This window comes from Perognathus longimembris, chromosome 3, assembly GCF_023159225.1.
Source record: "Perognathus longimembris pacificus isolate PPM17 chromosome 3, ASM2315922v1, whole genome shotgun sequence".
In the NCBI taxonomy this organism is placed as follows: domain Eukaryota; kingdom Metazoa; phylum Chordata; class Mammalia; order Rodentia; family Heteromyidae; genus Perognathus; species Perognathus longimembris.
Window position 1 is genome coordinate 67,511,579 of NC_063163.1, and position 19,698 is coordinate 67,531,276.

The following is a 19,698-nucleotide window of genomic DNA, read 5'->3' on the forward strand; positions in this document are numbered from 1 at the left end:
TGATAACAAAGTTGGGCCCCCCACCCAGCGCCACTCCAGGTTCCAGCCTGTCCCCCTTACACATCATCCACCCCATGAGGATACCAGGGGACCAGCAACTGAGCCCTGGGTGGGAAAGGAAACCACAAGGGAAGGGGGAGGGGTTCCCACACTTCCCCTGAAAGGAAAAAGCCAGTAGGCCCCGGGGGTTTACAGGGACTTGCCAGGGGACCAGGAGAGGCTGGGGACAGGGGCACTCCCAGGGGCAAGGTTTAGGGGCAAGAAAAATGAGGTTAATTAACACATAGGAACTCTGATGCTGGTGGCTCACGCCTATAATCCTAGCTACTCGGAAAGCTGAGATCTAAAGATCGTGGTTCAAAGCCAGCCCAGGCAGGAAAGGTTGAGAGTCTCTTATCTCCAATTAAATACCAAAACGCCAGAAGTAGAGCTGTGGCTCCAGTGGTAGAGCACTAACAGAATCTAATCTCCAATTAACCACCAAAAAGCTGGAAGTGAGTGGAGCTGTGGCTTAAGCCAAAGAGTTCAGGGACCTTAAGTTCAAGCCTTACTACTGGTACAGGTAAAAAAAGAAAAAGAAAAAGAAAGGAAGAAAGGAAGAGAGGAAGGGAAGAAGGGAAGAAGGGAAGAAGAGGAAAACAAGAAAAGCTAGAGGGGCGTGGCTAAAGTGAAGGAGTGAGGCTGAGTGTTACAGAGGAGTGGCGAATGGGATAGTTGTGGCTCTGGTAGTAGAGTCGGCCTAGCAAGAGGGAGGCCCTGAGTTCAAACCCCAGTACCACCTGTGCCCTAAGAAAAAAAGAGAGAGGGCTGGGAATATATCCTAGTGGCCAGAGTGCTCGCCTCATATACATGAAGTTCTGGGTTTGATTCCTCAGCACCAGATATATAGAAAAAGCCAGAAGTAGCACTATGGCTCAAGCGGCAGAGTGCTAGCCTTGAGCAAAAAGAAGCCAGGGACAGTGCTCAGGCCCTGAGCTCAAGTCCCAGGACTGGGGAGGGAGGGAGAGAGAGACAGAGAGAGAGAGAGAGAGAGAGAGAGAGAGAGAGAGAGAGAGAGAGGAGAGAGAGAGAGAGAGAGAGAGAGAGAGAGACAGAGAGAGACAAAGAGACAGAGAGACAGAGACAGAGAGACAGACAGAGACAGAGACAGAGAGACAGAGAGACAGACACAGAGAGAGCCACTGAGGAAGGAAAGGAGGGGAGGAAAGGGAAAGGGAAGGAGGGCAGGGGTGGGAGGGTTCATCACTGACTCCTCCCTACCCACCCCAAGCCCGCTATTGCTATTGTGGGCTTTTTTCCCCACTTACTCTGATGTCTTTTTTTTTTTTTTTTTTTTTTTTGCCAGTCCTGGGGCTTGAACTTAGGGCCTGAGCACTGTCCCTGAGCCTCTCTGTGCTCAAGGCTAGCACTCTAGCACTTGAGCCACAGCGCCACTTCTGGCCTTTTCTGTTTGTATGATACTGAAGAATGGAACCCAGGGCTTTGTGCATGCTAGGCAAGCTCTCTACCCCTGAGCCACCTTCCCAACTCCTCTGACACCTTGAAAATGCTGCATTAAGCCCAGTGGTGCTGGGGAGGGAAGCAGGGAGAAGGTGGCCCTGCTGCGGCCCGCCCCGTCCTGCCCCTGCCCTGTCCCCAGCAAGGAGGCCATACGCGTGCGTGGGTCCTGCGCATGGTGTTTTTATTTCTCCAACTGCTCGGGACAGGATGTGGTTGGGATGCCACGTGGTGGGAGGGGCCCCCTGGGCAGGGACTAGCCGGGTGATGGAACCAGAGCGGGCAGGACACAGGAAGGGCCCCATGCTGGCTGGCCCATGGGGGTGGGGGCTCCGACAAGCCTGTGTCCCCACAGGCCTGGAAGGGGCCACAGCTCTGAGGGAGTGGGGGACTGCATCATGCCTCAGCGGCCCTGGGTCTGCAGCCTCTGCATCTGTAAGATCTGGCTGAGAATCCGTTGCACATCCTCGTCCATCTGGCCCTGGGGTACAAGGAGGGGCAGAAAGAGAGAGAGAAGAGAAAGAGAGAGAAGGAGAGAGAGAAGGAGCTTGCCTGGCTTGGTCCACTGCTCTCCCCAGACCAAGCAAATCAATGACAGAGATACTCCTACAAGCCCCACTCCTCTCTCTGCCCACCCTCCCACTGTACAAAAGGGGACCCTGAGGCCCAGAGGGTGTCAGGCATGTCCAGGCCTGGGGGTCACCTGGCATCGAGTCAGCACACAGTGGGGGCTCACCTGAATGGCATACAGGAGATGTGTTCTGTACAAAGCCACCACGGCACCGTGCTCCCTGGCAGCCTCCTGCAGGCACCGGGGAGGGGCACTCAGAAAAGACACACCCTTGCCACCCCACAAGACACGGGCCTACTATCACTTCCTACTTGCACACAAGTGTGTGTGGGGGTGAGTTCTAGGGCTCAAATTCGGGGCCTGGCTTTTTGCTGGTTCATTGGAGATATTTCCTGAACAAGTGGGCTTCAAACTGTGATCCTCAGACTCAGCCTCCTGAGTAGCTGGGATCACAGATGTGAGCTACTGGCGCCCAGCCTCTGCATAGAAATATTCCTGCCCGCGCTTGGCATGGCCCCTGCCATGCCGCCCGCCCTGTCTCTCTCCTGACGCTGAGCACTCACCTGCAGTTCCCGCTGTAGAGCTCTGACCTGACCACGCAGGGCCTCCACCTCCGGGCTGGCCGGGGCTGCAGGCTGCTCTCTGAGCGCCTCCTTTAGGTTGAAGACTTCTTTGGATAATTCTGTGATCTGGAAGAAGGGGTCTGTTAGTACCCCCTCTCCCAGAGCCACAGTTTGGGGGTCTCCAAGGAGAGGTAGCTGAGCAAAAGTGGGTAGGGAGCCAGGCGCTGGTGGCTCAGGCCTGTAATCCTAGCTACTCAGGAGGCTGAGATGTGAGGATCACAGTTTGAAGCCAGCCAGAGCAGAAAAGTCCATGAGACTCTATCTCCAATGAACCACTGGAAAACTGCAAGTGGTGCTGTGGCTCAAAAGTGGTTGAGTGCTAGCCTTGAGCTCAAGAGCTCAGGGACAATGCCTAGGAGTTCAAGAGCCATGACTGACAAAAAAACAAAATTAATAAATAAAAGTAGGTAGGGAAAGTGCAAACCTCCTGGGGAAAGGGTACAAACCCCAGCTCGTGGGTGCAGAAATATGAAGAGTCTGCCAATTCATATCTTTTTTGGTGGTGGGAGGGATAGGCTGGGGGGCTTGAAGTCCTGGACGCTGTCCCTGAGCTCTTCAGCTCAAGGCTAGCGCTCTACCACTCCGAGCCACAGCACCACTTCCAGTTTACTGATGGTTAATTGATGATAAGGGTCTTACATAATTTCCTGCCCAGGCTGGTTTTGAACCGTGATCAGATCTCAGACTCTTGAGAAGCTAGGATTACAGGTGTGGGACACCAGCACCCAGAGCAAATTCATATCTTGGGGTTTATAAATAAAGTTTTATTAGCACCAGGCCCTGCCTGTTTGCTTGTGGTTAGTTGTCTTATGTCTGGAGCGGCTAGGACAGAAGTTGTCTGCCCTGTAAAGCTTTGTCAGTCCTGGGGCTTGAACTCAGGGCCCGAGCACTGTTCCTGGATTCTTTTTGCTCAAGGCTAGCACTCTGCCACTTCAGCCACAGCTCCACTTCTGGCATTTTTTGTATATGTGAGGCTGAGGAATTGAGCCCAGGGCTTCATGCATGCTAGGAAAGTGCTCTACCATTAGGCCACATTCCCAGCCCAGGCAGTAAATATTTTGACTTTTTTTGGGGGGAGGGGTCCTTCTAGAAAAAGAGCCTAAGGGCTTGGGAATGTGGCTCAAGGAATATAGTCTCAAATCCCTGAGTTCAAACCCCAGCACTGCTTTTTAAATAAGAAAGGGAGGAAAAAAGGAAGGGAGGGGCAGAGAGAAAGAGAGAGAGAGAGAGAAAAAGAGAGAGAGGAAGAAAGGAAGGAAGGAAGACAGGAAGGAAGGAAGAAAAATGAAAGAAAAGAAAGAAAGAACAGGAAGAATAGGTGTGGCTCTAATAGAAGAATGCCAGCCTCGAGCTGGTGAAAGAGAAAAATCAAACAAGAACATGAGTGTTTGAATTCAAGCTCCAGCTCTGGCATAAAAACAAGTAAACTAAAATCAAAACAGGTGCCGAAGGCTCACCTCTATAATCCTAGCTACACCGAAAGCTCCGATCTAGAGGATGGAAGCTGAAAGCCAGCTGACATAAAATTCTTTTGATACTCCACTCCAATTAACCAGCAAAAAGCTAGAACTGGAGGCGTGGTTCAAGTGGCAGAGTGCCAGTGGTGAGGAAAAAAAGAGCTGAGCCAGTGGGAATCTCTGAGTTCAAACCCAGGTACTGGTGGACCCATGTACATGCACACACACACACACACACACACACACACACACACACACACGCTTTCCTTGCTGGTCCACATGGGAAACAGCTGTAAGCACAGCGCAGTCCCTGGGGACTGTTTGGGCTCAGGTCCAACAGCCCTGGGTTGGAATCCCCGACTTACCCCTTGCTCCTGGCCCATGTGGGCAGAACCTAGCTTTGCTTTTATACAGAGATTCAGTGTACATCGCAGGTGATCCATAAATGACCTTATTATGACGGAAGACCACAGGCTCCATCAGGCCAACACAGGGACATGTATGGCTGTTGTGACCGGCGAGGCCCTGGCATAGGGCAGGTGCAGGCCAGCACTGCTGCTGAGCCCCCTGCAGGGCCAGGTCACCCTGTGGGCGTGGCTAATTAATGGAGGCGCGGCTTGTGTGGAGGGGGCGTGGCTTGGGTGCTACAGCCCATGTCTGACAAGCATGTGACCCTGAGTTTCATTCCTAGCATCTTCACAAAAAGTAAAGGAAAGAGCACCAAGCTGGGCACCAGTGGCTCAGAAGGCTGAGATATGAAGACCACAGTTCAAAGCCAGCCCGAAGCAGGAAAGCAGGTGAGACTATCTCCAATGAACCACCAGAAAACAGGAAATGGAGCTGTGGCTCAAAGTGGTAGAGCACTAGCCTTGAGTGTAAAAGCTCAAGGACAGCACCCAGGCCCTGAGTTCAAACACTACAACCGACAAAAATAAATAAGTATGTAAATAGATAGATAGATAGATGGAGGAAGGAAGGAATGAAGGAACAAAGGAACTTTCTGATGTTGAGGATTGTGAGAAGAGAAAAGCAATAATGTGAAAGATCCAGCCCAGTAACTAGAAGTTTCTTTTTTCTTTTTCTTTTTTTTTTTTTGCCAGTGAATTCAGGGCCTGGGCTGTCCCTGGCTACTTTTTGTTTAAGGCTAGCACTCTACCATTTGAGCCACAGCACCACTTCTGGCCTTTTTCTTTTCTTTTTTTTTTTTTTTTTTTTTTTTTTGCCAGTCCTGGGGCTTGGACTCAGGGCCTGAGCACTGTCCCTGGCTTCTTTTTGTTCAAGGCTCAAAGTCTGCCACTTGAGCCACAGCACCACTTGTGGCTTTTTCTATATATGTAGTGCTGAGGAATCAAACCCAGGGCTTCATGTATATGAGATGAGCACTCCACCACTAGGCCATATTCCCACCCCTAGTTTCCTCTTATTGTGATATCATTTGTGGGCCAGATGTTTCCCCCTGCATGAACATACAGGTGCTGGGTCTGGCATGTAGTGAGCGCTCAATGTACACTCCTGTGGCTCTACCAGAACAGCACCAGCTGTGAAAGGCTAGAGCTGAGAGCCTCCCTCCTCTGCTGTCTTATTTTTCTGTCAGGGACAGGGGCTAGTTTTCAAGACCCATCTAGATTCTCTCCCAACAGTGCAGGAGAGGGGCACCCACCTTTTTGTCCTTTTCCTTGGCCTTGTCCAGGGCCTCCTGGGCTCGGCTCTGGGCCTGCCGTGCCCTTTCAGCCTCGGTGCGAAGCCCCCGCAGCTGCTGCTCGGCTGTGGCCAGCTGGGCCTCGGCCGCATGCCGCTCACTCTTCATGAACAGCGCCTCTCGCTGTACCTGCAGCCCAAGATGACCAGTGTGTACCCCCGGATGTTTGGGGCTGCTTTCCAAACTTCCACTGTGGCCTGAGAACCGTCAACCCATGTACATCTGGAGAGATTCGCTCCCATGGAAGTGCTCACTGTTATAGACTCTTTTGGGCATTACTGGATAGCTTACTGTGTATCTTGGGACAAGTGACTTAACCCTTCTGTGCCCATCTCCTCACACAGAAAATGAGGATGATAAGAAAACCTGCCATTTGCTATATGCTAAGCAGATACAAAGAATGTGCTGAGGACAGTGATTGGTACACACAGTAAGGGCTCTGTTTTAGTTAGTAATATTGATCTTGTTACTATTTTTCTATTGCCACCAATGTCCTTATTTCTGCCAGGAATGTGAAAGGTTGTAGATGTCTGTCTGTCTGTCTGTCTTTCTTTCTTTTCTTTCCTTTTTTCTTTCTCTCACTTTTGGCAATACGTGGGCTTTTGAACTCAGGGCCTCAGGCTTGATAGGCAGGCACTCTTATCTAAACACCTGTATTCTCTGTAGATTTCTTATGTTAAAAAAAAGTTTCCAGGTGTCAGTGGCTCACACCTGTAATCCTTGTTACCCAGTAGTCTGAGATCTGAGGATTGCAGTTTGAAGCCATCCAGGACAGGGAAATCCCCCATGTGACTCTTGTCTCCAATTCACTACTCAAAAACTGGAAGTAAGGCTGTGGCTCAAAGTGGTAGAGTCGTAGCCTTGAGCACAAAGAGGCTCAGGGGCAGTGCTCAGGCCCTGAGTTCAAGCCCCACAATCAACAACGGCAAAAAGTAAAAGAAATACTAGATGAAAAGCTGATGAACATTCAAAATATGACGGCTACATTTCTATAGAAAGATCAAGATCAACTCAACAAAATGGTTTTGCAAGGGAGAGGAGAATGAATATCTGAGCCCATGTTTGCGGTGTGTATTGGTATTTCTGCATACTAATGAACCCAGGTGCCCATGTCTCAGGCCTGTCATCCCAGCTACTCAGCTGGCTGAGAGCTGGGGATCACAGTTTGAATCCAGCCTGGGCAGGAAAGTCCATGGGACATTTATCTCCAGTGAACCAGCAAAAAGCTGGAACTGGAGCAGTAACTCAAGTGGTAGAGCGTTAGCTTTGAATGAAAAAGTTTAAGGACAGCACCCAAGCCCTGCGTTCAAGCCCCAGGATGGGCACATACAAAACGGCCCCAGGCCGTCCCCCAGCCCCCTGGGTGGCCCGCAAGGTTGGGCACAAGGACGGGCCGCTCACCTGGGAGACTAGGGCCCCCTCACCTGGGAGACCTCGGCCCGCTCACCTGGAAGACCTCGGCGCTCGTCTTCTCGTGCCGGCGCCCCAGGTCCTCCAGCTGCCCCTGCAGCCGGGCCACGTCGGCCTGCAGGGCGCCCACCGCGCGCTCGTGCTCCGAGCGCGCCACGCTACCCGTGCGCTCCCGCTCCAGCTCCGTCCGCAGCCGGGCGGCCTCCTTGCCCGTGGCCACCACCTCCTGCTCCAGGCTGGCTGCTCGGCCCCGCAGCTCCAGCGCCTCCTCCTGCAGCCGGTGGTGCTCGGCCGCCGGCACCGAGGCCTGGCGCAGGGCCTCCGACGCCTCCCGCAGCTCAGCCAGCGCGCGCCGGGCCTCCTCGAAGGCCGCGGCCAGCTCGGCGGCCCGGGCCTCAGCCTCGGCCTTGGCTTCACCCAGCTCGGCAGCCACGGCCCGCTGCTGCTCCCCCGCAGCCCTGGCCGCGGCCAGCTGTTCCCGGAGCACCTCCAGCTCGCGGCTCTGCTCCAGCCGCATCTCCTCCCTGCGGGCCAGCTCTGCCCGCAGCCCCCTGGCCTCCTCCTCGGCCAGCAGCCGGCTGGCCTGGGCCTCGTCTAGCTGGGCCACGGCTGCCTCCAGCTCCCGCAGGCGGGAGTCACGTCCACGCAGGTCCTCGCGGGCCTGCTCCAGGGCTGCCCGCAGCTGGCCCGTGTCACCACCGCTGCCCCCACGGCTCCCACTGTCCTCGGCCTCGCGGACCCGCTCCCGCAGCCGGCCGGCCTCCGCCTCTGCGGCCTCGCATTTGCCCCGGGCTGCCTCCAGCTCGGCGGCTGCCTCCTGCTCTCGCTGCCGGAGCACCTCTTCCAAGCCTCGGATCCTGCTCTCCAGCTCAGCCTGCAGCTTCTCAGATGCCTCGGCGGCACCAGGGTGCAGAACAGGGCCCGCAGGGACCACTGGGGCAGTGGCCCGCACACCCGTGGCCTCTGACCCCGTGGCCTCTGGTCCCATGGCCTCCCTGTTTGTGGTGTGCGTGCTCGGGTCCTCAGCTTCCACATCGCCTAGCCCATTGGCCTGTGCTGCTAGATGATTTTCTTTGGGGTTGGTGGCCTCTGCTTCCGTGGCCTTCCTGCCAGTGTTCTCTGTTCCTGTCGGCTTACCCTCTAGGATTTCAGCCTTTGTGGCTTTTGTTTCCAGGGCCCCATCCCCGCCCCCTTCTGTTCCTGTGACCTCTGTGTCTGCGTGTTTGGCTTCAGTGGCCTCGGGATTCGTGGATGCTGTTTCCAATGTCGCGGTTTCTGTGGTTTTAACTCCTTTAGTCTCCTCATCTGCAGTGTCAGCTCCGTTAACTTTGTTCTCTGGAGTCGCAGTGCCATTTAGCCCTGCCCTGGAAGGTCTGTTTTGAGGGGTCTTGGCTCCTCCATCCCCATCCTCCTGCTGGGCAGCCTCCTCCTTTCCAGGGTTCTTCGGAGCCTCCTGCTGCTCCAGCCTCCACAGGGCCTCGGCGTGCTGCCTTCGGAGCTGGTCGAGCTCGGCACGGAGGGAGTCGTAGAGCAGCAGTGGGACCACCTCGGGGGCGCTGTTCGTCTCCCCCTGCAGATCCTCCTTCTCGAAATCCTCCAGGATCTGGGGGCAAAGCGGGTGACCAGGTGGGGCGGGGTGGGGGGAGCCTCAATGCCACCTCTGCCACCCGGGTCCGCAGCTGACCCACCTGCACCTTCTCCACAAGCTCCTGGTTCTGCCTGGTGAGCTCAGCAACCTGCTCTTGCAGCGAGGCCAGGAGGTCCCGAGCCGACGGGCTCAGCAGCGCCTCGGCCCCTGGTGGGTGGGGGTCACAGTCAGGCTAGAGCTTCAGGCCAGAGGCATGGGGATTCCCCAGGACTGGCTCGGAAAGGGGGGACAAATGGTTTATGCACCCCTCTCCCAGCACCCTAGTCCATTCACACCGAGGTGAGAGCTTCCATTCTGGGGGCAGAGCGGGGGGGAGGACAAAGTGGTCAGGGGCTTCTGAGTGAGGGCTGGGGAAGGCTCACCAGGTGCATCCGGCAGGTCCCCCTCTTCGTCCTGCAGGGTAGACACATCATAGCTGGTGTTCTCTCGCTCATTCTGAGGGGCAGGAGACAAGAGTCCAGCTGGGGGTCCTGCTCCCTGCCACTCCATCACCCCCACGACTCTGGAAAGAACTAGGGTACCCACGCACCTACAGCACGTGCATACACACACACACACACACACACACACACACACAGGCATGCCAAGCAAGCCACTGGCTGGGTTTCTATTTATGGGGCCCATACTCTGTCCCCCTGGCTATTTTTGTGTTGCTGGCCAGTGCTTACAAATGAGCTGAACCTCACTTGGCTCTATGGGCTCCCCAAAATAACACGAATTCCTGTCAAGTTGCCATGTCTTGTGAAGATCAGGTCTTGTTCTACAATCCAAACTCAACCTCCTGCCTCTCCTCCTGGGTGCTGGGATCACAGGTGTGAGCCACTGTGCTCTGCCTGGTGTGGATCTTTCTTTTTTCTTTTTCTTTTTTTGTTGCCAGTCTTGGGGCTTGAACTCAGGGCCTGGGCACTGTCTCTGGCTTCTTTTTGCTCAAGGCTAGCACTCTACCTCTTGAGCCACAGTGCCTCTTCCAGCTTTTCCTGTTTTTGTGGTGCTGAGGACTTGAACCCGGGGCTTCATGCATGCTAGGCAAGCACTCTACTACCAAGCCACATTCCCAGCCCCGTGTGCCCATTTTTAACAGGGTTCTTTAGTGTGTTTAGCCACCACTGAGCTGTACAAATTGCTTATATGTTGATGTCTGTGAACAGATAGTAATAATGTGCAAGCTAGGTGCTGGTGGCTCACACCTGTAATCCTAGCTACTCAGGAGGCTGAGATCTAAGGATTGTGGTTCAGAGCCAGCCAGGGCAGGAAAGTCTGTGAGACTCTTATCTCCAATCAACCACCAGAAAACTGGAAGTGGCGCTGTGGTTTGAGTATTAGAGCACTAGCCTTGTGCTGAAGAGCTCAGGAACAGTGCCCAGGCCCAGAGTTCAAGCCCCATGAACAACAAAATAAAATAATAATAATAACAATAATAGTAATAATGTGTGTGTGTGTGTGTGCAGGCCTCACCTTGGCACGCATGCATGCAGGGTGTATTCCCCTATTGATACGGGGGTCCTGGTGGGGTGTATGGCTACACAGTTGCATGTGAGTGACTGTGCACAGGAGTGGTGTGACTCCCTGTGCATGTGGTCTTGAGACGGCGCAGGATTATCAGTGTGTGTGCTAACCTGCCATCTGTACCTAGTTGTGCCGTGAATGTTTGTGAGTGTGTTGTGAGCGTGCAAGTGCAGTTGTGTTTGCATGTTGTACACACATGGACTTGTGGGTTGACCGGGCTCTTGACCACGCCCATCTCTGGATGACTCCGCCCCTGGGCCGTGCTGCCCCCCTGAATGACCAGGCCCTTTAACCACTGGTGAACCCCTGCTTCAACCCTGGTTCTGGCCAAGTCCCTGCATTCACCCAATACTTGCTCCACCCACCCGTCTCTGGTTCGTTCCCCACACTGACCTGGCCCCGCCCCTCCATTCCACCGGCTCGGTAGTTGCCCCGCCCTCCCTGGCTCGGTCACGCCCCTCCCTGGATAGACCACGCCCCCAGCCTGCCCACCTCCAGCAGGGACAGCCTGCTCTGCAAACTTTCCACCTCTCTTCCCAGACTCTCCTTCTCCTCCTGCTTCTCTGCCAGCAGCTGCTGCAGCTCCTGAACCTAGAGGTGGAGGGAAAGGGCGGGGGCTCAGCTGCCTCTAGGAGGAGACACCTCCTAGACCAGGTGGGGGTCCTGCCCCCCTCCTGCCTCCTCCCCTACCTGTCTCTCCAGGCTGTGCAGGGAGCTGGCTTCTGCCTCCAGGGGCTGCAGGGAAGGAGGGAGGGGACAGGGCTGGATCCCGACTTGGGTCCTCCCCACTCCAGATCCAACCACAGATGAATGCTGGGTACCCTTTGTATGCCAGCCCTGGAGTCTGCTGGTTTTGTTGTTGTTGTTGTTGTTGTTGTTGTGTGTGTGTGTGTGTGTTCCAGTCCCAGGAGAGTCCAGTTGCTGCCCCTGAACTTTTTCACTGAAGGCCAGAGCTCTACCACTTGAACTACAGCTCAGTTTCTGGCTTTTTGGTGGCTCACCAGAGGTTAAGTATCTCATGGACTTTCCTGTCCTGGCTGGCTTTGAACCAGGATCCTCAGATCTCAGCCTCCTGAGTGGCTAGGATGACAAGTGTGAGCCGCCAGCGCCCAGAGCCTACTGGCTTTTCTGTTTTACCCAATGCCAGCTTTGAGCCAAATCATTAAGTGACTCATTGACTGGGGTTCACTCAAGGTTTACAGGGCACCTATGCTGAGCCTGGCTTGCATGTGGAGGGGCTGGCCCAGCATGGAGGAAGGAGGGAGCAGTAGAGGACATTCACCTCAGTGTCCCTCCCCACCCAGGCCGGGGGCTCTGCTGCCTGCCCACCTCCTGTTTCCTGCGCTCCTTGTGCTGCTCCAGGCCCCGGATCTTCTGCAGGAGGCGGCCTCTCTCTTGCCGCAGGCGCACGATCTCCTCATAGGCTTCGCGGTCATCCTGCCCCCTCCCCAGTGGGGGGCCCACCCCTGTTAGGTGGTGCCCCTGGGCTGTTCCCTGTCCTGGTTTCAGGGGTCCCCACCATTTTCCCTCCTCCCCCACAGCCAGGGCACCCCTCACCGGCATAGGAATGCTGGCAGGAGGCTGGGGTGCCTTCCGCTTCTTGGCAGCCCCCCGCTTTTCTTGGCTGGACACTGAGTTCTAGGAGTAGGGCAGAGGAGAAAGTGGACATGGGGCGGACAGAGCAGCACACCTACTTAAAAGAACCCATGGCCATCACCACCCCAGCAGTACCCTGACTTCCTGGGCACTGCCTAGCCAGGTCCCCCTCAAGGGAGGCCACACTCTACCTCCCGCCGCTTGGAGGCCCCGAGACAGCCTGGACAGCCTCAGTCTCCCCTGCCAGGATTGGGAGCCCTAGCTTCCCGGCTCCCAGCCAGGCTACGTAGTGACGCAATACCTGCGGGTGCCACACGGGGGCGGCATACCCCACTGGATCCTGAACCCCTTGGCATTCATGTCTGGTTGGAGGATGCACGAAGGGCACACACGGGGAGTGGGGTTCAAGGGCCCCTACCTGAGATGACGCCTCGCCTGAGTCATCCTCTTGGGGGGCGGGGGAGGGAGAGAGGCAGCGTCAGACATCGGGCTGGTGTGACCCCCATTCCCCCAGCTCAGGGAAAGGCGCCTGGGGAGGGAGGAGGAGCTCCCTATTTCCCGAGAACCAGGGATTTCCACTGCATTGTTGAGACAGGGTCTCGCTATAGCGACCAGGCCTGTGCAGATGTCTCCCTGCCAATGTCTCCCAAGGGCTGGGATTACAGGAGTAAGTCGCCATGCCTGGCCCCAGTCTCAGGAAGAGCTGGCAGAATGATAGGAAAGGGTCTAGAAACTCAGAGAGAGACAGAGACCAAGAGACAGGGCGGTGACCCTGGTGCTGGCACGGCTGCCGCTTCTTAGAATAAAGGTTGCCTGGAAGATCAGGTTGGAGTCTCAGGCCAGTCAAAATGCTCGGGGCACTTGAAAGCGTTATGAAACTTCCTACACCCACAGGCTGGGATACCTTGACACTCCCTACAATGGGGACAAGGTTGGGGGAGGTGTAGAAACTACAGGGAGAGGGGAGGGAGAAGGGTGTGCATTACCACTGGGTGGCGGGGGGCGCTGGGCTGCCTCCTGGAGAAGGTGCAGAATGAGTTTGTCCCCCGCTAGGGTGCTGTAGTGAGCTGCGTCCTGGCCCAGGGCGTCTGTGAGGCCCGGCTGGGCTCCCCCCTGAAGCAGCACCTCCACCGTTTCGGGGCTGGCCCCCTCACAGGCCAGCATCAGGGCTGTCCTGTTGGAGGAAGGAAACCACAGTGGGAGTGAGGATAGGCCCACGGCCCCACACCACGGTGGGAGAAGGCATTCTCTCACTCAGAGAGGTTAAGACACTTCCCCTAGGTCACAGAGCACAGGTGTGTAGAGAGGGGCCAGTGCTTACCTGCCATGCAGGTCCTGGTCATTTGGGGCAGCCCCCTGTTGCAGGAGGAGGCGACACAGGTCAGTGTGACACATCTGAGCTGCTAGGATGAGGGGGGTTGCGCCCGACTGGGAGGGAGGGGGAGGAGGGGAGAGGTGGGATGAGAGATTGACCTTGGGAGGGAGAGAAGCCCTGGTTCTCACCCCCAGAACTTCTCAGACGTCATACAAAGACCCTGCCACTCGGTGACAGCATATAGCAAAAGAAGGACCATTTTTGCGCCCCCCCCAAAAAAAAAGGTCGCAGAAGCTCACCCGATCTCGGGGGTTCAGATGCGCCTTGAATGAACAGAGCAGCTCTGAGCAGGAAAGGCAGCCACCAGCGGCTGGGAAGGAGAAGAGGGAAGAGAGAGGTAGAGGGAGGGCCCAGCCTCCTCCCTAGCTAGGCTTTGTGTGTCTGTGCTGGTCCTGGGGTTTGAACTCAAGGACTTAGCATTGTCCTTTTGCTCTTTTGCCCAAGGCTGGTGCCCCACCACCGACTCACAGCTCCATTTTCAGTTTTTTGGTGGTTAATTGGAGATCAGAGTCACATGGACTTTTGTGCCTGAGATGGTTTTGAACTGTGATCCTCAGATCTCGGCCTCCTCAAATTGCTAGGAGTAGGGTTGCTAGGATATGGCCTAGTGGCAAGAGTGCTTGCCTCATATACATGAGGCCCTGGGTTCAATTCCCCAGCACCACATATACAGAAAATGGCCAGAAGGGGCGCTGTGGCTCAAGTATCAGTGTGCTAGCCTTGAGCGGGAAGAAGCCAGGGACAGTGCTCAGGCCCTGAGTCCAAGCCCCAGGACTGGCCAAAAAAAAAAAAAAAAAAGTTGCTAGGAGTACAGGCATGAGCCACTGGAGGCTGGCTCAAATCCCAGCGTGTTAAAGTCAGATATCACAAGAACACCTTATTGCCATTCAATATGGACTTGAGGGAGTAAGGAATTTTAGTCGCTGCCGTAACTGCAACACTGGGAGCAATATTTGCTGGATAAGAAATATTTTAAAATGAGGTTCCAAGAAAGAGGGAGACGGGGGTGTGTGTGGTCGTGCATGCCTGTAATCCCAGTACTTGGAAGGCTGAGACAGGAGGATCCCAAGTGCCCAGTCAGTGTAAACTACAGAGTGAGAGTACGGCTGAAAGAAAAACTTAAGTGAAATAAAATTAAACAACAATGAGCCTCTGTGTTGGGCCAGAGGCGCTGACACCACTAGGTGGCAGCAAATGCCAACCGTAGGAAATCTGAACCCAATTTTGTTATTTCTCCAGGAAAAGCCTGTGGGCCCTGCCTGGGCCAGCCAGGACCTGCCCTTCCTTAGGAAGCAGAGTCTATACCATATGATTGACAGGAGTACAGTCCTATCAGGCTGAGCCTCTGGCTTTCCAGCGGTTCCTTGGAAAGAATTTGAACTCACTGGGCGCTGGTGGCTCACGCCTGCAATCCTAGCTACTCAAGAGGCCAAGATAGGAGGATAACAGTTCAAAGCCAGCCCAAGAAGGAAAGTCCATGAGATTCTCATCTCCAATTAACCACCAGAAAACCAGACGTGGTGCTGTGATTCAATGTGGTAAAGCACCAGCCTTGCACAAAGGAGCTCAAGGACAGCACCCAGGCCCTGAGTTCAAGCCCCACCACAACCACCAAAACAAACAAAAACCACAACTTAAACCTGCATTCTGTCAAGAAGGAAACAGTCCTTGGTTCAAAGGGTGGCCAGGGCTCAAGCTGTGCCCAGTATCTGGCACTCTCCAGCCATGGTCATCGAGGCAGAGCCAGGCTGCACCCACCTGCGTGATGAAGGGCCGTCCACCCACTGCTGTCCTCCATGTCCACCACACTGGAGGCCTGGGAAGAGGAGGCAGGTGACATGAGGTGAAGCCACCCATCCTGGATGTTCCTAGACCACCCAGGCCCTTAGGTGCCGCTAGGCAATCCATCTCACAGCCCCCCAATAGCCTCTCAGCTTCTAGGACAGGACAGCCATGAACAAAAATGGGAGTATCTGGGTTTGGGGGAGAAGCTGGTGCTTGGGGAGTAGCTGGGCAGACAGGGGGAAACTGAGCCAGGGAAATCTGGTCTTGGGAGCCACTGGGGTTCAGGGTGAGGTGAGCTAGAGCTAGGATGTAAGAGGGGAGAATTGAACACTGGACCTGCAGCAGTTGCTTGAGACACTGCGGGTGCCCGTACTTGGCAGCCAGGTGGAGGGCATTGTAACCTGAAAGGAAGAGGAGCAGCATGGGAATGCCAGCTGCTTCAGGTGCCTCCAGCTACTCCCCACACCCCAGTGACTAGCCACAGCTACTTCTCAAAACTAAGATACTGGCTGGGAATATGGTAAAAGTGCTCGCCTCATATACATGAGGCCCTGGGTTCCATTCGTCAGCACCACATATATAGAAAAAGCCAGAAGTGGCGCTGTGGCTCAAGTGGTACAGTGCTAGCCTTGAGCAAAAAGAAAGCCAGGGACAGTGCTCAGGCCCTGAGTTCAAGCCCCAGGACTGGTAAAACAAAACAAAACAAAACAAAAAACCCTAAGCTACTCTCTCCAGCCAGAGACTTCCCAAGCCCCCATCTCCCATCCCTGCCCATCCCAACTACTCCCCAGGCCCTAGCTATTCTACTTACTCCACCTGAAAAGCTGGCTGGGCCCCCTTTGGGCCATGGCTCTGTGTCTGCACATGCTCACTTGCATAATGTGCTCTCTGGCCAGCCAGCTCTGTCCGATTGATACTTTACAACCCCTGCTGCTCCTCCTGCCTTGCCTGCTTCACCGGTAGCCCTGGAGCATCAGATGTGGCTGCACCCAGGCCCAGCTGAACCAGAAGCCCCAGCTTCCCATCCACCATTCATCTCATCTCGATTATTTCAGCTACCATGATTCTGCTTTTCATTTTTGTTTCTGTCAGATGTGGGACTTGAACTCAGGGCCCTAGCATTGGCCCTGAGCTCTTTCACTCAAGGCCAGCACTCTTCCACTTGAGCCACAGCGCCACTTGCAGTTTCCTGGTGGTTCATTGGAGATAAGAGTCTCACAGACTTTCCTGCCCCGACTGGCTTCAAACCATAATGCTCAGAGCATTATGGTTTGAGTCGCTAGCACGACAGGTGTGGGCCACGAGCCTGGCTATTTATTTTTGTTTTTGTCTTTGTTTTTTGTGTTGTCATGGGATTGAACTTGGGGCCTGGGCATTATCCACTCAATGCTGGGGCTCTATCACTTGAGCCACACCACCCCTTCCAGATTTTTGGTGATTAATTTGAAATAAGTCTCACAGACTTTCCTGCCTGGGCTGGCTTTGGACCACAATCCTCAGATCTCAGCCTCCTGAGTAGCTGGAATGACAGGCATGATCTGCCAACACCCATCTACGACTCTTCTTTTTTCCCCCCAGCTACTCACAAAGCTGCCGATACTGCCTAGACCTGACCCAGCTCTCTCCAATGTCCACTGCACCCAACCTGTTGTCTCCTGATCTCAACCCCACAGCCCAGCTACTCACCCCCCAGCCCAGCTACTCTCCCCACTGCCCAGCTGCTCCTGCATTCTCCTGCTGACCACATGGTGGCACTGGAAGTGAAACCTGAGACATGCCTCATGTGTTAGTCCACCCATTACCAGGATGCTGCAGGAGGGAGCCTCAGGTTTGTCCTCTGCCTCTCAGAGCACCCCCCCCCCGCCCCGAGTCTCCAGATACTCCCTTATTTTTTTCACAGGCTTCCTTGAATCCTGAGTCTTGTCCCTTTCCTCATCCACAAGCAGCAGACTCTCTTTGCTTAGTGCTAGGTGTGGTTTCCATCCTCAGGCACCAGGGGGCCACGTCCCTGTGCCCGGCATCTAAGGACAGTGGAGAGAACTCCCTTCTTCACACTCGGGGACACTGGAGCCTTGAACCGGGGGCTGGGCGCGGGATCCACTTCTGCCTTCTCCTCGGGCTGGTTGGTAGGTAGTACCTGCTCCGTCGGTGCTCATCACATCAGCACCCTGGGTCAGCATCACCTCCAGGCAGCTGGCCGCTCCCCTCATGGCTGCCAGGTGGAAGCTGGAGGTCAGAGGTCAGCGGTCAGCCACAGCAGGCGCCTGGCCCAGCCACTCCACCCCTAGTGGCGGGCACTCACGCAGACTTGCCCTCGGGGTCCAGCTTGGTGGGCACCAGGCCTTTGCGGGAAATTAGCGCAGCCACCTGGGCAGGGTCGCTGTTCTCCACTGCCTGCAGCAGCCGCTGGTCACTTTTGGTCCAGTCCTGGCCCTGTAGGACACACCCAGAGGTGTGTGGGGCTGGGTGGGCTCCTGCCCTCTCCTGGCTACCCCGCTTCACACACTGGGGACTCCCGGCTCTCACCGCCCACCCCTGGCACTTGCCTGGCGCCTGCCTCTGGCTGCGGGCTTCGGGATGGGGCAGGGGCCGCAGGGTGGGCAGGAGCCGAGGTCGGTGGGGCTGAGCCGAAGCTGCGGGGGGCGGGGGAAGGCGGTCCTGGGCGGGGGGAGCCTGAGACAATGTCTTCAATTTTGTGACCCCCCATCAAATCTGCCCCCAAGCCCAATGCCCACCCCAAGCCCACCACTGGCACCAGTACCTCTTTATAAAAAAATGCTGTTCCCCCCAAGTCCCCATGGTCCCTTAGGGGGACACCCCCTCCAGCAAACCCACCCACAGGTTTTTCCAAGCCACCTTCTAGAGCCTTCCCTGACCCCAACGCCCCCTTGCCACATGTCCTTCCAAGCTACTCCTCCAATGCCACCCTACCCCCCAAGTACACGAGGCCTGTCCACAGAGGCTACCACCTGCAAAGTGCTCCAGAACCCCTCCCCCAAAGGCCCGAAGTGCCCAGAACCTCTCCCCCAAAGGCCCGGACTCCCAAGAACCTCTCCCTCAAAGGCCCGGAGTGCACAGCATCTTCCACCCCAAGTCCTCTGCTCAAACCTGTCCTTCTCAAACATCCAAAGTTTGTCAGATGCTCCCAGAAGACCCTCCCAAGGCCAGCCCCCCACAAGGCCAGTCCCCCCTCCCAAGGCCAGGCCCCCCTACCCAAGCCCAGCCCTCCCTCCCAAGCCCAGCCCCTCTCCCAAGGCCAGGCCCCCCTACCCAAGGCCAGGCCCCTTCCTGAGGCCAGGTCCCCCCAAGGCCTGGCTCTCCCACAGGGCCAGTGCCCCCTCCCAATGCCAGGTCCCCAAGGCCAGCCCCCCCACCTGAGGCCAAGACACCTCTCCCAAGGCCAGCCTCCCCCACCTGAGGCCAGCCCCCTCCACCTGAGGTCAAGACCCCCCCTCCCAAGGCCAGCCTCCCACACCTGACGCCAGCCCCCACTCCCGAGGACAGCCCCCCCAAGGCCAGGGTCCCCCTCCCAAGGCCAGTACCCCCTCCCAATGCCAGCTCCCCACTCCCAAGAGAAGCCACCCCCTCCAAGGCCAGGGCCCCCCTCCCGAGGCCAGCTCCCCCTCCCGAGGCCAGTCCCCCATCCCAAGGCCAGGACCCCATCACCCAAGGCCAGATGCCCTGCACCCAAGGCCAGGTCCCTGTCCCAAGGCCATTGTCCCCTCCGAAGGCCAGGATCCCATAACCCAAGGCCAGGCCCTCCCATCCAAGGCCAGGCCCCCCTCCCAAGGCCAGTCCCCCCCTCCCAAGGCCAGTCCCCCTCCCAAGGCCAGTCCCCCTCCCAAGGCCAGGCCCCCCATCCAAGGCCAGGCCCCCTCCCAAGGCCAGGACCCCCCTCCCAAGGCCAGGCCCCCCTCTCAATGCCAGCTCCCCAAGGCCAACCCCCCCACCCAAAGCCAGGGGCCCCCTCCCGAGTCCAACCCCCCACCCAAGGCCAGGCCTCCCCTCCTGAGGCCAGTCCCCCCTCCAAGGCCAGTCCCCCTTCCCAAGGCCAAGACCCCATCACCCAAGGCCAGTACCCTCCACCCAAGGCCAGGCCCCCCTCCCAAGTCCAGTCTCCACTCCCGATGCCAGGCTCCCCCTCCCAAGTCCAAGGCCCCAAAGACCAGGCTCCTCCTTCCAAGGCCAGGACCCCCTCCTTCGCTGTCCCACATCGGGTCCCCAAAGTGCCTCCACAGTCTCCTGACTGACTCTTCCCGGCGTCCCCCCCCCCATGTGTCCCCAAACTTCCCAGCTGCCCCCAAAGCCGGCGCCCACCGGTCCCCTGGCATTCGGGAGCATCTTTCCGGGTCAGGGGGTGGGGTGGGGGGTGGAGGCTTCGCGGGTCCCGGGCATGGTACGGGCCCGCGCCCCCCTCCCACGGCCCCGCTCCCCGTCGCGCGCCCTACCGCGAAGGAGGCGGCCGCGCACAAACACAGCTGCTTCATGGCGCCTGGGACGCCCGGCGGGCAGACGGCCGGTGTCTGTGAGG

At 56.6% G+C, this 19,698-nt stretch overlaps 1 protein-coding gene across 1 annotated transcript; it reads right to left on the reverse strand.

Moving 5' to 3' along the window:
* Nucleotides 1-1,701: 1,701 nt before the first annotated feature.
* On the reverse strand, nucleotides 1,702-19,698 carry Ankrd24 (ankyrin repeat domain 24). The gene is made up of 21 exons (XM_048341934.1): nucleotides 19,616-19,698; nucleotides 17,714-17,800; nucleotides 17,470-17,600; nucleotides 17,305-17,393; nucleotides 15,504-15,568; nucleotides 15,141-15,198; nucleotides 13,622-13,692; nucleotides 13,329-13,435; nucleotides 12,994-13,181; nucleotides 12,426-12,454; nucleotides 11,969-12,049; nucleotides 11,741-11,848; nucleotides 11,102-11,146; nucleotides 10,904-11,002; nucleotides 9,268-9,340; nucleotides 8,946-9,052; nucleotides 7,295-8,860; nucleotides 5,809-5,976; nucleotides 2,632-2,757; nucleotides 2,234-2,299; nucleotides 1,702-1,978 (listed from the first exon to the last, which is right to left on the reverse strand). The coding sequence occupies exons 1-21, from the start codon at nucleotides 19,652-19,654 to the stop codon at nucleotides 1,901-1,903; spliced, it is 3,381 nt and encodes a 1,126-aa protein (XP_048197891.1). The 5' UTR covers nucleotides 19,655-19,698; the 3' UTR covers nucleotides 1,702-1,900.